At 38.2% G+C, this 17,810-nt stretch overlaps 1 protein-coding gene across 1 annotated transcript in view; it reads left to right on the forward strand.

Moving 5' to 3' along the window:
• Nucleotides 1-17,810, forward strand: part of LOC111052210 (tyrosine-protein phosphatase non-receptor type 9) — a 70,472-nt gene that overhangs the window by 15,211 nt on the left and 37,451 nt on the right. Inside the window, exons 3-4 of the mRNA XM_039435821.1 lie at nucleotides 4,391-4,480; nucleotides 10,566-10,706. Coding sequence (XP_039291755.1) covers nucleotides 4,391-4,480; nucleotides 10,566-10,706 — 231 coding nt within the window. The remainder of the gene's footprint in view (nucleotides 1-4,390; nucleotides 4,481-10,565; nucleotides 10,707-17,810) is intronic.

Genomic DNA, 17,810 nt, shown 5'->3' on the forward strand with positions numbered 1-17,810 from the left:
GTTTTGAAGATTTCTGCTCTAAGAAGGAGATGAAGAAGAAGAATAAAAGAAGGAGAAGAAGTAGAGGAAGAAGAAGACTCTAGAACAGCACGGCACCCCTATAGTGAAGTCTACGTTATAATGTCAGTGGAGAAAGATAGAAGAACAGCATTGCCGATTCTGTGCCTTGCCTTAGCTTGGGCAAGGCTTGGGCTGATAAGGAGGGAAAAGAGTTGATAAGGGAATTTAATTGTTGATTCGTAAATAATAAAATCGTTGATAGTTTGATAGATTAAGTGTCATTTCAAATTAGTTATCAAAGTTTTATTTATCTTTGATCAGTCCAGCCACATTGACGCCCATATTGAACTTGATTAGTGTCATAGTGAGAATGTGTAAGCATTCTGAGCATTTTATGTGTGAGCATGGTGCTATGTCTGCAATAAATTTAGATTATAAGGATTATAATCTATCAAACTATCAACGATTTTATTATTTACGAATCAAAAATTAAATTCCCTTATCAACTACCTATTTTCTATAAGCCCAAGCCTCTCTTAAAAACCCAACCAGACTATGCCAACATTTACCGTTTAAGTAATCTATCACTGCTTCTCTTTCCATTGACTTTCTTTTTAGCCATTTCATCCTTACCTCTAACAGTATAGAGCAGCTACCGATAAAATGAAAGATATTCTCTGTTTCTCTGCTGTAACACATTGAACAAATAGCAATCTCTTCTTCTCTATGTGGGCTATGATTTAATGAAAATAATCCCCCTCTGGCTTTAAATATAAATGATATAGCGTTGTGCCTATTCTCATCATTGATATAATCTATCGTATTATCAATTTTTACAGCTGCATACACCTTATGAAACTGGGAACCCTCTTGTCTTTCTAGCCATTTATTTTGAAAATTTGTTTTCATTTTTTTCAGTGTCCGCTCCCATGTTGCCTCCCACCCCTGTCTGAAATCCACCGCTTTCCAGTTGCGCGCTGCTATCGGCAATTGGATATCATTATCACTCAATATCCTCGTCCATTCAGAATACCATCCACACGTTTCTTCTAAACAGTACTTCGCAATCATTGATCGATATCGCTCAGCCAGGAGCTCGAAAGAGTGCAATATGTATTTAGTGCTCGCAACGTATACAGCCACAAAATATATTTTCCTTTTCCGGTCTCCAGATAAATCATATATGATTTAGCGTTTTTTTTTTGGCATATCATATATTCTCTTAACAAATGATCTTAAAAATATCTCCAACTCTTCTCTCTACATATACCCCCAAACCTGAGCCGCGTATGTCACGACAGCTTTACTTATTGTTTCAAATATCACCCACTTCATGGATAAAGGTGCCTCTTCATTCAATATAAGTTTGCGCCATACACTATTAATTCCAAATTTTGCTGCTGTCAATCTGCCCTTGAAATGCTCGGTAAGTGACAATCTCGAGGAGAAAACTAACGTAGACCAGTGTAGTGAAAACACAACTCCTTAGTATCTCCATTTTTGTACCTGTGCGAATATTTCTAAGCCCAATATTTACTCCAGGCGATCGCGAATCTCCGCTTCACTTCTCTCTCCGTCCGCAGTCTCGTCCGCCCACCTTAGTGGACATCCATTCAATACAATAGCTTCCGATCTTCTATTTGTCATCAAATAGGTTTTTGAGGGGTATATAGAAAGGCCAGTTCGTCTACTAGCTGCTGACAGATCGATGAGCATAACTTGCAGTTGTTGGGCCGATTTTGCAATTACTGACGTCGTTTGCAAAACGTAAATGACTCAAACATTCTCCTCCTATATTTATCCCGCATTTTTCCCACCTCAATTGTTGGAAAATTTCTTCCAAAGCAGCATTGAAGAGCACCGGCGAGAGTGGGTCACCCTGCTTAACACCTCTCTGGATAAAGAAACTCTTTCCTGGATTATCTAACAATAGTCTTGCTGTACTGCCGTTGTAGAAATGTTTTATTATATTAACATATGTTGATGGGACTAATTGCGCTTGTAGAGTCGTGATCAGGAACTGGTGCTCCAAAGAATCGAACGCTTTTTTATAGTCAACGAAGGCTAAGTATACACCAATTTGGAACTCTTTGCATTTCTCAATAAGCTGATTGACACTCTGGAGATGATCCAACATAGAGAAGCCACTTCGGAAACCTGCTTGTTCGATTGGTTGTTGTCGATCAAGTATTGGCTGTAGATGGATTTGAAGCATTTTCATGAAGAATTTCTCAAAACACGATGAAATACCAATCGGTCTGAAGTTGTTAATGTCGACATTGTCACTTTTTTTGAACAATAGTAGAAATGCTTCTTTCCACTGTGAAGGCACTGACTGCTTGCTCCATGAGAATTCTATTGAATAGAGACAGGACCGTATCCTCTGACAACGAGTGCAGTGCTTTCAACATTCATTTGATATTCTATCTCTTCCAGACATTGTATTCTTCTTCAATGTTTTCGCAACTATCGTTAATTCATCACTGGACAGCAGAGATATATCGTGGGTGACATCTTCGTGGTTGCATGGAGACGTCACTCTCTCCTCCACATCACTTGAGTATAACTCTCTATAAAAAGCAGTGACAGTTTTAACAATACCGAGCCTACTCCGTTCTATCTTGCCTCTCTTATTTCTTACTTCTATCTCCCATTCTTTATTATCAAGGAGCTGTTGTCTCAATTTCTTCATCGATCCATTGCAATCCAGCACTGATTTGATCAAGTTGTCTTCATATGCTTTGAGGTCTTTTCGTATGCTATATTTCACCAATTTGCAGATTATATTGAATTCAATTCGGTCTCAATCACTCTTATTATTCTTCCTTTTTAGCGTTTCTCTTTCTAAAATCGGTTGTCTCGTTTCATTCGATATTTTCTTTGGTTTTATTTCAGTGACTGGTTCAAAAATATCTCTGAGATGAAATTCAAGTTGGTTATAATTTTCTTGTAAGTCAATTGCTCGCTACTCCTTCCATTGGTGGATTCTTGTCTCAAAATCAGGCAGCTCATTCAACTTCAATCTAGTTAATCTCGTCGTATTTCCATTAACTGGTGATTCTGGTCCCTTCCTGAAGTAATCCTTCGACAATTCAACAGTTATCAGCCTATGATCAGTGGTGAAGCGTAGTTTTCCTGAAATGTTAAAATCCTTTATCGTGCCTTTATTTTGCGCCAAAACAAAATCTATGTCATTTTTTACTAGTTGATTAGGTGAAATCCAAGTCTACTTCCTGCCTTTCCTTATTTTGAAAAACGTGTTCACTATTTTTAAGTTATGTTCTAAGCAAAACTCGACTAGTCTCTGTCCTGCGTCGTTTCTGACACCGTAGCCGTATTTTCCAACCATGCGACTTTCACCAGCTTCTTGACTTCCAACTTGACTATTGAAGTCACCTAAGATCATATTCACGTACTTCCAATTCCTTTTTACATTAATTACAGCAACCGATAGGGACTGGTAAAATGCTTCTCTGTCTTCTTCCTCGGCTACTGATGTTGGAGCGTATATTTGGAAAATATTCAATATTCTTCGACCCATTCTTAACTTGAGCATTGCTAGCCTCTCAGATATTCCATTAAATTCTATTATTTTCGTCTTCAAATGTTCTCTGATCATGAAGCCAACACCTCTTTGACCTTCAGTTTTTTCCAAAATAATAGAGGATAAATCCACTCCTTCTATGAATTAACTTCTCCATATTTCTTTGCACTTCAGCCAAGCCTAGGATGACGATTTTTGTTTCTGCCATGGCCTCTTCTAGTTCGCAATGTTCTCACGTTGAGTATGCCTATTGTTAACCCTGGGAGGTATTGGGAGGATAGAATTCTATCAACGCGTTTGGCCAAAAATGCGTTACTTACATACATACAGACGAAAGAAAAAAGGAAATCCGAGTTAAAACATAGACCTCACTATGTTCGGTCAATTAGAGGTCCACGTACTTGCAGTGGAGAAAAGATGAAAGAACAGCGTTGCCGATTTCCACTGCCCTCTATAGAGGATAAAGCTGATACTGGTATATCTGATGTAATATTAAATGTTCATTCTTGTTTAAAGTGATAAATTATAGGCTATTTTATTCGTCAAGAAAATATATATTTTAATGAACTAATAAATGAATGTTCCTGATTGAGATCAATTAATATTTAGTTGATTATATTCCTTATTGTTGAAAATCGATCTGGAGGAGCTACAAAAGGATAGTGCTGTCTGCTTTGTCGAATGATAGACAAGGAAAGCAACACCGATGTTAATCAAATGCTGCCATTATAACGTGGACGTCACTACATTCATTGATATTTGAATATGTCTCATTTGTAGCTACACCGTACTAATTCAGATAATAAAAAACCATGAATTTTGATTTGATTTTTTGTTGAATTTCAGCCGACCAGAGATGCGACAGGTGCAGCTATAGCCGTTTTCACAGCTCGCGTCCATTCACCTCAAATAGCATCACACCAAACAACATTACAGGTGAGTCTTATAATTAATTCATTAATATCAGTGATCCAGAATCGGTTGCTCTTCTCCATCTGTAACTGTATCCACAAATGAATGTATAAATAAGGAAATGAATGAATCATTCAAATCCACATAGCTTGGTCTAAATGCGAGCGCACACAGTAGCAGACAGTCGGAGAAGAAAATCAAAGATCCGCATGCAGACAGGCAGACATATGGAGACAGACGGACACCATAGAATGGAGAGACAGACGGACACAATAGAACGGAGATACAGACGGACACCGTAGAACGGAGAGACAGACTAACACAATAGAACGGAGATACAGACGGACATCATAGAACGGAGAGACAGACGGACACAATAGACCGGAAAGACAGACGGACACCATAGAACGGAGAGACAGACGGACACAATAGACCGGAGATACAGACGGTCACCATAGAATGGAGAGACAGACGGACACAATTTAGAACGGAGAGACAGACGGACACCATAGAATGGAGAGACAGACGGACACAATAGAACGGAGATACAGACGGACACAATAGAACGGAGATACAGACGGACACCGTAGAACGGAGAGACAGACGGACACAATAGACCGGAAAGACAGACGGACACCATAGAACGGAGAGACAGACGGACACCATAGAACGGAGAGACAGACGGACACAATAGACCGGAAAGACAGACGGACACCATAGAACGGAGAGACAGACGGACACAATAGACCGGAGATACAGACGGTCACCATAGAATGGAGAGACAGACGGACAAAATAGAACGGAGAGACAGACGGACACCATAGAACGGAGAGACAGACGGACACCATAGAACGGAAAGACAGACGGACACCATAGAACGGAGAGACAGACGGACACCATAGAACGGAGAGACAGACGGACACAATAGAACGGAAAGACAGACGGACACCATAGAACGGAGAGACAGACGGACACAATAGACCGGAGATACAGACGGTCACCATAGAATGGAGAGACAGACGGACACAATTTAGAACGGAGAGACAGACGGACACCATAGAATGGAGAGACAGACGGACACAATAGAACGGAGATACAGACGGACACAATAGAACGGAGATACAGACGGACACCGTAGAACGGAGAGACAGACGGACACAATAGACCGGAAAGACAGACGGACACCATAGAACGGAGAGACAGACGGACACAAAAGAACGGAGAGACAGACGGACACAATAGAACGGAGATACAGACGGACACCATAGAACGGAGAGACAGACGGACACAATAGACCGGAAAGACAGACGGACACCATAGAACGGAGAGACAGACGGACACCATAGAACGGAGATACAGACGGTATATTCGAATACCTGAGAGGGGATTTTCACTCCGTCTGTCTGCTACTGTGTGCATTTGCCACTAGGTTATCTGGTCTAAGGCCCGCCGCAAAGTAGACCCTCGCTAATCCACGAGAAGCAACCCACGCCGTATGTTTTGTAAACCATTGCTAGGCTTCTCCAGACATCTGTGTAATGATAATAATACGTGCAATGAATAATCAAATTGTCAGCTGATTGATTATGAATAATTCTATAGCAATGGTTTACAAAACATCCCACGGCGTGGGTTGCTTTTTGTGGATTAGCGTGGGTCTACTTTGCGGCGGGCCTTAGTGCCGGTTGAATTTTAACCGTGATTAATTCCAGGAGAACCAATCAGAGAAGCCGTCTTCATAAAACAACCCTTCTCTAGTTGGTTCTCGTGAAATTAATCACACTTGAAATTCACCCAGCTTTTGTGCAACCGGGCTTTATTGTTATTGTAGTGTAATAATTATTGTTGAAAACCCGAGTAGCTTTGATGCCTGCTGTTATGTATTATTTTCATAAATATTTATAGTTATTGTAATTCCATTATTTGTAATCTAATTTTACTGACATGACCTATTGTACTTTATGTACTTGCTGGATGAAATATAATCATTGAAACACAGCACCGTAATGCGCAGGCGCAGGCAACGTTTCTATTCAATCAGTTATTTGAATGAAACGTTCTTTGTGATAAGTTACCATAGAGAAACAATAGCATAAGTAGATATTTCATGTTATAGTGCGTTTATGTCGCAAATTTTACTGTTATCTCAAGCCTATAGTCCACGTACTTCTTTCCCGTGAAGCTATGTGATGCTGATAGTCTGTCATATTGTGCCGTACACTCCAGGTCAAAACAGGTGACATGTGTCACCTGGCCAAAACAGTAAAACTCGACAATAATCGACCGTAAGCTAATCAGCTTGAGTTAACAATAAAAGTTGCCACATAAACGCCCTATACCATGGAATATCTACTTACGCTTTTTTTTCTATGGCCCAACTCACACTTATGCGACTCAGGTCGAGAAGAGACTCGACTCTAGTCGAGAGCATGTGTTTCCAAATGATGACACTCAGACCAGTCGATTCTAGTCCCAGCGACGTCACCCTTTGGAAACACATGCTCTCGACTAGAGTCGAGTCTCTTCCCGACTGGAGTCGCGTAAGTGTGAGTTGAGCCTATGCGGTTACTGAGCACTGATTGTAAATTCCGAATAAATATCAAGTTATTGAAAGCAATAACCTAACCTCCCTAACCTTTCCTTTTACCTTGTAGAAATTCACACTCATTTCACGATGAGAGTTGAATCTTACCGGCACGCAATCAGCTGATCGATGCTCAGTCACAATCAGCTGATCGATGCTCAGTCACAATCAGCTGATCGATGCTCAGTCACAATCAGCTGATCGATGCTCAGTCACAATCAGCTGATCGATGCTCAGTCACAATCAGCTGATCGATGCTCAGTCACAATCAGCTGATCGATGCTCAGTCACAATCAGCTGATCGATGCTCAGTCACAATCAGCTGATCGATGCTCAGTCACAATCAGCTGATCGATGCTCAGTCACAATCAGCTGATCGATGCTCAGTCACAATCAGCTGATCGATGCTCAGTCACAATCAGCTGATCGATGCTCAGTCACAATCAGCTGATCGATGCTCAGTCACAATCAGCTGATCGATGCTCAGTCACAATCAGCTGATCGATGCTCAGTCACAATCAGCTGATCGATGCTCAGTCACAATCAGCTGATCGATGCTCAGTCACAATCAGCTGATCGATGCTCAGTCACAATCAGCTGATCGATGCTCAGTCACAATCAGCTGATCGATGCTCAGTCACAATCAGCTGATCGATGCTCAGTCACAATCAGCTGATCGATGCTCAGTCACAATCAGCTGACACAAAAGAACGGAGAGACAGACGGACACAATAGAACGGAGATACAGACGGTCACCATAGAACGGAGAGACAGACGGACACCATATAACGGAGAGACAGACGGACACCATAGAACGGAGAGACAGACGGACACCATAGAACGGAGAGACAGACGGTATATTCGAATACCTGAGAGGGGATTTTCACTCCGTCTGTCTGCTACTGTGTGCATTTGCCACTAGGTTATCTGGTCTAAGGCCCGCCGCAAAGTAGACCCTCGCTAATCCACGAGAAGCAACCCACGCCGTATGTTTTGTAAACCATTGCTAGGCTTCTCCAGACATCTGTGTAATGATACGTGCAATGAATAATCAAATTGTCAGCTGATTGATTATGAATAATTCTATAGCAATGGTTTACAAAACATCCCACGGCGTGGGTTGCTTTTTGTGGATTAGCGTGGGTCTACTTTGCGGCGGGCCTTAGTGCCGGTTGAATTTTAACCGTGATTAATTCCAGGAGAACCAATCAGAGAAGCCGTCTTCATAAAACAACCCTTCTCTAGTTGGTTCTCGTGAAATTAATCACACTTGAAATTCACCCAGCTTTTGTGCAACCGGGCTTTATTGTTATTGTAGTGTAATAATTATTGTTGAAAACCCGAGTAGCTTTGATGCCTGCTGTTATGTATTATTTTCATAAATATTTATAGTTATTGTAATTCCATTATTTGTAATCTAATTTTACTGACATGACCTATTGTACTTTATGTACTTGCTGGATGAAATATAATCATTGAAACACAGCACCGTAATGCGCAGGCGCAGGCAACGTTTCTATTCAATCAGTTATTTGAATGAAACGTTCTTTGTGATAAGTTACCATAGAGAAACAATAGCATAAGTAGATATTTCATGTTATAGTGCGTTTATGTCGCAAATTTTACTGTTATCTCAAGCCTATAGTCCACGTACTTCTTTCCCGTGAAGCTATGTGATGCTGATAGTCTGTCATATTGTGCCGTACACTCCAGGTCAAAACAGGTGACATGTGTCACCTGGCCAAAACAGTAAAACTCGACAATAATCGACCGTAAGCTAATCAGCTTGAGTTAACAATAAAAGTTGCCACATAAACGCCCTATACCATGGAATATCTACTTACGCTTTTTTTTCTATGGCCCAACTCACACTTATGCGACTCAGGTCGAGAAGAGACTCGACTCTAGTCGAGAGCATGTGTTTCCAAATGATGACACTCAGACCAGTCGATTCTAGTCCCAGCGACGTCACCCTTTGGAAACACATGCTCTCGACTAGAGTCGAGTCTCTTCCCGACTGGAGTCGCGTAAGTGTGAGTTGAGCCTATGCGGTTACTGAGCACTGATTGTAAATTCCGAATAAATATCAAGTTATTGAAAGCAATAACCTAACCTCCCTAACCTTTCCTTTTACCTTGTAGAAATTCACACTCATTTCACGATGAGAGTTGAATCTTACCGGCACGCAATCAGCTGATCGATGCTCAGTCACAATCAGCTGATCGATGCTCAGTCACAATCAGCTGACCGTTGCCATGACCGGGTTGGTACTCGTTATATTAGGTTTCGATGATTTACTCATTCGCCTTGTTGTAGCTACACACACACACACACACACACACACACACACACACACACACACACACCACTCTTTTTGTTCGTACGATGTTCTGCCGTCCTTATAAATTCTATAAAGCTGCGTTTTTGTTTATGCGCAATAGCCGTCGACGACCACGACAGGGTGAGGATCTCACATTGGTTAGATTTCAATTTGTCTAAATAACTTAAAATATTATGTTCAACTATGTTTTAATGGGGGATCTCGAGTTTATACGTTTTTATACTTTCAAATGGCAATATGTTGATATTAAAAAATGATCAGGCTGAGCTCACCTTACATACGAATTTCCACCATACGTAAACGTACTACAACGATTGTACGAAATGAGTGCGCACACTAAATGCGTTTCTCTCCATCAAGAAGTATGCGTAAGCTAATACTTGTTAGGTTATGTTTGGTTTACTGCTTAGCAATGATTTCCCAATCGTACGAAGTGAGAAAAATATCCCAACAGGATGGGATCGAATTCGGATGTCGGAACTATGCGTGCGTGTACGTATGACCAACTCATATGTAGTGGGGGGACTCACAATCAATTTCATTGTATCTGGATCGTTCGTGCGTTTTCGTACGTACTTACTAGTACGATCAATTTTCGTGCGAAATCGGATGCAATGTGAGCTCAGCCTAATTCTTGAATAATAAACACAAATAATGAAAAGTTATTTGATCAGTTGTTTTAGCACACTTAAAATTTGGACAATATGAATGTCAACAATGCTTGCCGTCGTCGACTGCGAAAATTTACGCACAAACAAAAATGCACCTTTAGATTAAACAGATGATTTCAAATAGATGATGTTTGTCAAGTTCCGTTTAATGTGATAGAATTCATAATAAAGACGGCAAAATATAGTACGAACGAAAATCGATGTGCTTGAGCAGGGCTTTACCATAACTGACTGTTCATGACCTGAGCCATAGTTTGAAAAAACTATTATTTGTCCTTTTAGGGCTAGGCTACAACCATAATTATAATAACCTTCACCATCCCAAACAGAGGTGTGAGGTCAAAAATTGTCTTTCAAACATTTACATCTATAACCTTTCGTTTACTGGACTTTTTTTCAGAATTATGGTAGATGATGGTCCAAGTAAAGCATGAAATTGGATTTTATATTTGATTCTAAAAAATAATTTCAAGTAGGCCTACCTATTTTTTATAAATTATTTTACTTTTTCAGGGCGTTGTATACCAATTGGATGTAGCATTAGAAAGTGTTGAAACGCAGCGTTGCGGCTTAGTGTTCATCTACGATATGTCGGACTCAAAATATTCAAATTTCGACTACGATTTAAGTCAAAAAATTCTCACCCTTTTGAAGGTTAGTACTTTTTTCATGTATTAGCTGTCATATTCTTTAGTGTGTGTGCATCTGAGTGAGAATGAAGAAAAGTGGTATCATCAGCGTACAACACAGTCTTACTATTGAGTGAGAGAGGGAGATCATTAATCATAATCACAAATAAGAGAGGTCCCAAAATTGATCCTTGGGGGACACCATACTTCACTCTGGCAAGATCTGATTTATTATTGCACACATACAACCTGTTTGCGTTCACTAAGGTAGGACCTAAAGAGACTGAGACTCTTCCCAGTGATTCCATAAAATGCCAATTTATTCAGCAGGATATTGTGTTCCACGCAGTCAAATGCTTTGCTCAGGTCACAGAATGCGGCCTGAGCAAAACACTTACTCTCAAATGATTCAATCACAAATTTTATCAGGGAATCAAAGGCGTCAGTGGTAGATCTTCCCTTCACAAAACCAAATTGATGTTCTGATAACACTAATATTTATCAAATATTCGTATACCTGTATGTACATGACAATCTCTAGCACTTTTGAAAACACAGGCACTATCTGAATAGGTCTGAAGCTAGACGGTTCTTCTTTAGAACCTTTCTTATAAACCGGAACGACCTTGGACACTTTTAACACATTAGGAAAAATACCTTTTGAAATGCAGATGTTTATACATCGAGTCAGTGCTGGTACCACTGCACCTGCAATACTTTTAAGAAGGCAACTGGATAGGCCATAGAAATCCTCGCTTTTAGATGGCTTTAGATTATGAACCACTCTAGAGATAACTTCTTGACTGACCTCATGAAAACTAAAAGTGGCATTATGCTCTTTATCAACACTTCCATTTAGCATTTCGATGGCTGATATGGATGGCTTCACTATCTTTTCATGAACATCATCAACCGACTGTATGAAATATTCATTCAAGATATTTGGCATTGGAGTAGTGAAATCTTGAACACTATTACTTGAAGATATCGTTTTGATTATTTGCCATGCTTTCCTGCAACTGTTATTCGAGGACTCTATAATTGAAACAATAGACTCTCTCTTGGCCTCATCTAATGATTTTTGTAAAGTGCTCTACATCTTTGATATACAGTTTTAGCATGTTCGGTATTTACTTTTTAAAGTTTTCATGAGAGATAGTCAATAAAATCTTCATCCTTCCAAGCTCAGGTGAATACCAGTCAGCCTTACGTTTGGTTCTCTTTCTATTCTTAACTAAGGATTTATTTTTCCTGCAGGTCATTTGGGAATAGTCAGATTGAAATAATACAAAACTACATTTAGAAAGGATTCGAACATGACGCTGGCATCTGGCTTATCCAAGACAGCCTTCCAGTCTACCAAAGTCAGAGCCTGGTTAAATTGTAACATTTTATCGATAGTGACAGGTCTTGAAATAATTGTAACAAATTTGTTAATACTGGCCTTAATAGAACAATCTGGTACACATATCATCACACAGTCATGATCTGAATATGGGAATTCCATGACACTTGAAATTGTCGTATCAGGTTGAGTATTTGAAAAAACTATTATTTGTCCTTTTAGGGCTAGGCTACAACCATAATTATAATAACCTTCACCATCCCAAACAGAGGTGTGAGGTCAAAAATTGTCTTTCAAACATTTACATCTATAACCTTTCGTTTACTGGACTTTTTTTCAGAATTATGGTAGATGATGGTCCAAGTAAAGCATGAAATTGGATTTTATATTTGATTCTAAAAAATAATTTCAAGTAGGCCTACCTATTTTTTATAAATTACTTTACTTTTTCAGGGCGTTGTATACCAATTGGATGTAGCATTAGAAAGTGTTGAAACGCAGCGTTGCGGCTTAGTGTTCATCTACGATATGTCGGACTCAAAATATTCAAATTTCGACTACGATTTAAGTCAAAAAATTCTCACCCTTTTGAAGGTTAGTACTTTTTTCATGTATTAAAATAATAAATTGCCCTCTATAGAGGATAGCTGATACCGGTATATCTGATCTAATATTAACTGTTCATTCTTATCAAATATATTTTATTCGTCAACCTAATATATTCTTCAATGATTGAATATTTTGTTTATTTATTATATTTCTACATTGTTAGAAAATGATCTGGCAATTAGAAAAGGTTAGTGCTAGTTACCTATCTGTTGAATGATAGAAAAGGTAGCAACACCAATGTTGATCAAATACTGCAATTATAACGTGGATCTCACTCTGCGGAACTAGAAAAGGATAGCGCTATGAACTTCGTTGAATGATAGACAAGGATAGCAACCCCAATGTTGATCAAATACTGCCATCATAAGGCCCGACGCAAAGTAGACCCACGCTAATCCACGAAAAGCAACCCACACCGTGGGATGTTTTGTAAACCATTGCTATAGAATTGTTCATAATCAATCAGCTGACAATTGGGTTATTCATTGCATGTATTATTATCATTACACAGATGTCTGGAGAAGCCTAGCAATTGAATGAAATAGACTAAGATATTGTCAAAAAACCACTGATTTATTGAAATTAGAAAGACCGGTTTCGGTTATTACACCATCTTTCTAATTTCCGGTCTTTCTAATTTCAATAAATCAGTGGTTTTTTGACAATATCTTAGTCTTTTTCATTTAATATGAATAATTACCACAATATCAACTTCTCAACTACACAAAAAGCCTAGCAATGGTTTACAAACCATCACACGGCGTGGGTTAGCGTAGGTCTACTTTGCGGCGGGCCTAACGAGGATCTCACTATAGGGCGATTAACAGTCAAACATTTCTCAATTGAAATCCTTGTCTTACACTATTGTGAAATTTATCTTGTGGGCTAGATAGGAAAGTGTACTTGTCACGCTTCCTTTTATCACATTTTTTATCGTTTTGTAATCTAGCTGAGCCATCTTTAGACACGCATGTGAGCACAGTCGTCAAGAGTACGTTTGATACAAAAGTTTATATATGTTGATAATATGATAAATTCCTACTCAAATACACAGAATTTTTATAGTAATGTTATTTGCCTATTGTAAGTGTGTGGTAATTTATTTCTAACTAGCAGGTAACCCGTGCTACGCATGGGTCTATTTTAAAACTTGACAAACTGAAAACTTGACGTACGGTAATGAAATCTTGAAGAATTGAAAATATACCTATAACCATCCTTGGTTAATTAAGAATCTACGTGCAAAATTTCAAGTTAATCAGACTAGTAGTTCAGATGTGATGATGCGTCAAACATAATTTTCCTATTTCGTACCTGTACAAGCCAGTTCTTTCTTTTGCTATAGTATAGATGGAAGTTAATTTCCTTTCGTCGCACGAAGTTGGTAGATCTACTGAATCGGTATACACACAACAGTGCGAGTTGATCATCCTTGAGCTGTGTAGCATTCTGTGTGGATTCCATGAACAGAATGTCTTCTACCATAGAACATTAATATCATGGTGAAAAGAGTCAAAGCATGTATAACCTCAATGGGTGGACATTTTGAGCATATTCTATAATCTAATACAGGAAAGAATTGGCTTATACACGTAGGGGATGGGAAATTCACGAATGACGCATCATCACGTCTCAACTACTCAACTTATTAACTTGAAATTTTGCATTTATATTCTTTATTTACCGAGGATGGTTAATAGGCCCATTTTAAATTTTTCAAGATGATTTCAGTTGGTCAAGTGTTCAGTTTGTCAAGTTTTAAATTAGACCCTTGCGGAGCACGGGTTACATGCTAGTCTTCAATAATCTTTAGATACTAGGAAATGAGTAAACATTATATTTTCTATGTATATAACATCCATTTATTTTTATTACATTTAAATTTTTATCTCATAAATTAATTAAAAGCTGGTTAACATATATTCACACACACTAGCGACTGTGAAAGTGACCCGCTCAGAAAAAATAATATGATTTCCATTAGTTCTGATTGGACTGTTCCCACTCAGCATGGCCTAGCGAGTATGAATAGTCCCATTAAAAATTATGGGGATAATATTTCCATTGTACCGGCCACTTTCACTGTAACTGGTGTGTGGGTATCCAAATATCCAGCTGGAATGAAATACTGAAGACATACTTATCAATGTTTGGAAAGGACTCGGCTAAGGACTATCGTGAGGTCCACGTTATAATGGCAGATTTGATTAAAATTGGTGTTTCTATCTTTGTATGTCATTAGACAGCAGAAAGCACTATCCTCTTCTATCTAGCTCCGCATTTTTGCCAGATCAATGTAGAAATATAATCAACTAGCAGGGTCGCCCCCTGGACCCCCAACTGGATCGTCCAAAAATGAGATTACCGGGCTCGCTTCGCTCGCCTGCATTTTTCATTTGTTGAGCATGCTTCATTCCTTCAGATAGTCAAAGTACTGAGAAAACGCAGAAAAGATGAGAAAAACGTTGATTTTGGGCGTATCTTTGATGAAATGTTAAAGTCACCTCATAACAGAATTTTTAGACCCTAGCTAAACCTCTGTACCAAATTTGAACATTTTCTGTCTATTACTTGATGAAAACGCAACAAACCGCTAATTTTGGGCGTATATTTGGCGTTATTGCAAATTCCTTCTAACACAACATTATCACACCCTAGCTTAGCTTCTGTAATAAATTTGAACAATTTCTGTTCATTTGTTCTCGATAAAGCTGAGAAAGCGCAAAAAACGCTGAAAAACGCAGATTTTGGGCGTATCTTTGGCGTTATTGCAAATTCCTTCTAACACAACATTATTACACCCTAGCTGAGCTTCTGTACTAAATTTAAACATTTTCTGTTCATTTGTTCTCGATAAATCTGAGAAAACGCAGATTTTGGGCGTATCTTTGGAAAATTTTCCAAATCCGTTCTTAGTGCGCCTCTAAAGGGCCAACTGAACATACCTACCAAATTTGAACGTTTTTGGTCCGGTAGGTTATTAGTTCTGCGAGCGAGTGAGTGAGTGAGTCAGTCAGTCAGTGAGTGAGTGCCATTTCGCTTTTTTTATTATAGATTGAAAAAAATATACAATCTCAATTATTATGAAAATCTTATCAAAGGCCACTTTCTCCAGAAAAAGTTCAACTGAAATTCTTAGAACGATCAGCTGATTCAATTGAAACACATTGTAATGAGACCATAATTATTTACATTGATTAAAAAGGATGAGTAGATAACCAATTTAGGAGAAAGCGACCCTCATAAGTGTATTCTCTTGACGAATAAAATAGAATTTATTTTTTTAAACAAGAATGAACCAATTATATCACATTATAAATACCGGTCGGTATCAGCTATCCTCTATAGAAGGCAGTGCAAAGGCAGAGAATCGACAACGCTGTTCTCCTGTCTTTCTCTACTGTTATAATAAATAGTATAGGTGTGTGTCATGTGACAAATGGCTGTTATATTGGATGTTTACTACTGTTCTTGATAAAACTGTTGCAACTCCTTCATTTGACATATAATTCACACCTGTATGCTTAGTTAAACAAAATGTTATGGAGATTGAAAACTCCGATATTCATCTATAATCATCCTGCATTAAATTAAACTCGCAGGCCCGGTTGCATAGAAGCTGGTTAAATTTTAACCGTTATTAATTCCAAGAGGTCCAATAAGTGAAGGCTTTTTTGAAAAGACAGCTTTTCTGATTGTCTCTCGTGGAATTAACAACGATTAAAATTTAAGCCGCTCTTGTGCAACTGGCACTAAGTATCTATTTCAATGGTTAATTTTTGAATCTTCTTATCTGAGATAAAGTGATAATCTAATGATTCAACATTTTTATAGGTGCATGAAATATTGACGCCAATTTCAATTATTTTATCTTTCATATTTCTTGATGAAAGAATGAATAAGTAAATTAATATGTTTTCTTAATTTCAAAGCATAACGATTCCTGCAAATTGACTGATATTTTTTCATCCAGTACTTACAGTAGAAGATAATTAAAAATAATCCCCCTCATCACGCACAACAGGAGAACAGCGTCGCCGATTATCTGCCTTTCTACTGCCAGGGGCTAGCTGATTCCAGTATATCTGATGCAATATTAACTGTTCAATATTAAAACATGATAAATTATATTATTATCGTAGAGAAAACATATTTTTCAATGATTTAATAATGAGTTTCCGATAATGGAACTAAATATTTTGTTGATTAATTATATTTCTACATTATTAATAAACGATCTGGCAACATTGCGGAGTTAGAAAAGGATAGCGCAATCTGCCAAATGATAGACAAGGATAGCAATACCAATGTTGATCAAATACTGTCATAACGTGAACCTCTTCAAGTTGGATGTGGCTAGGGGAGGTTTCAGAAAAAACTATCCATTTCAGCGCGGCAGGGAAATTTCGCACCCTGCCATTTTTGTTGGCAGCCCTTCGTCTTTCTCTGTTCAGCCGAGCTCTGTCAGAAATAGCGTCAGTCGGGCTCCAACCCTCGTTGGAGATGTGTGTGATATAGCTGTAGAATTATTGTGAAATTGATCAAACCAATCGATAAGCTTTGTGTCTTAAATATTTATAAGGGAAAGTAGTTTCTGATTCATTCATAATTAATGGTAGTTGTAAGAGTAATCAATGGAAAATACTAGTTATTCATGGATACTGTACGGCCTTAATCATTTCTCACCTGGAATAAGGTAGGTTGCTATTTTTAGCTGACTAATGATTTCAAATATTGCTATTCGAATTGAATTTACTGCTACAAATCAATAATAATGTTCCAACATAAAATATTATTCTAATTTTAAAGCTATTATTATAAAATCAGTATAGTAAACGTACAAATTATTAAGAAGTAGTGTATGCTCTATAGTTAGGTCCACGTTGTAATGGCAGTGGAGAAAAGTAGGAGGTAGCGATGCCAATTCTCTGCCTTGCCACTGCCTTCTTTAGAGGATATCTTATATAAGCAATATCAAATGTTTAAATTATTAAATAATATTTTGTTCATCATGGAATCAGGGTTTTCAATGATTAAATGATAAATTTCTATTATTATTGAGATTAAATATTTGATTAATCAGATTTCTTATTTGTTAGAAAACGATCTGGCAACGTTGCTAAATATTTCTTGATTAATCAGATTTCTCAATTGTTAGAAAACGATCTGGCAACG

The sequence above is a fragment of the Nilaparvata lugens genome, chromosome 9 (genome assembly GCF_014356525.2).
Source record: "Nilaparvata lugens isolate BPH chromosome 9, ASM1435652v1, whole genome shotgun sequence".
NCBI lineage: Eukaryota > Metazoa > Arthropoda > Insecta > Hemiptera > Delphacidae > Nilaparvata > Nilaparvata lugens.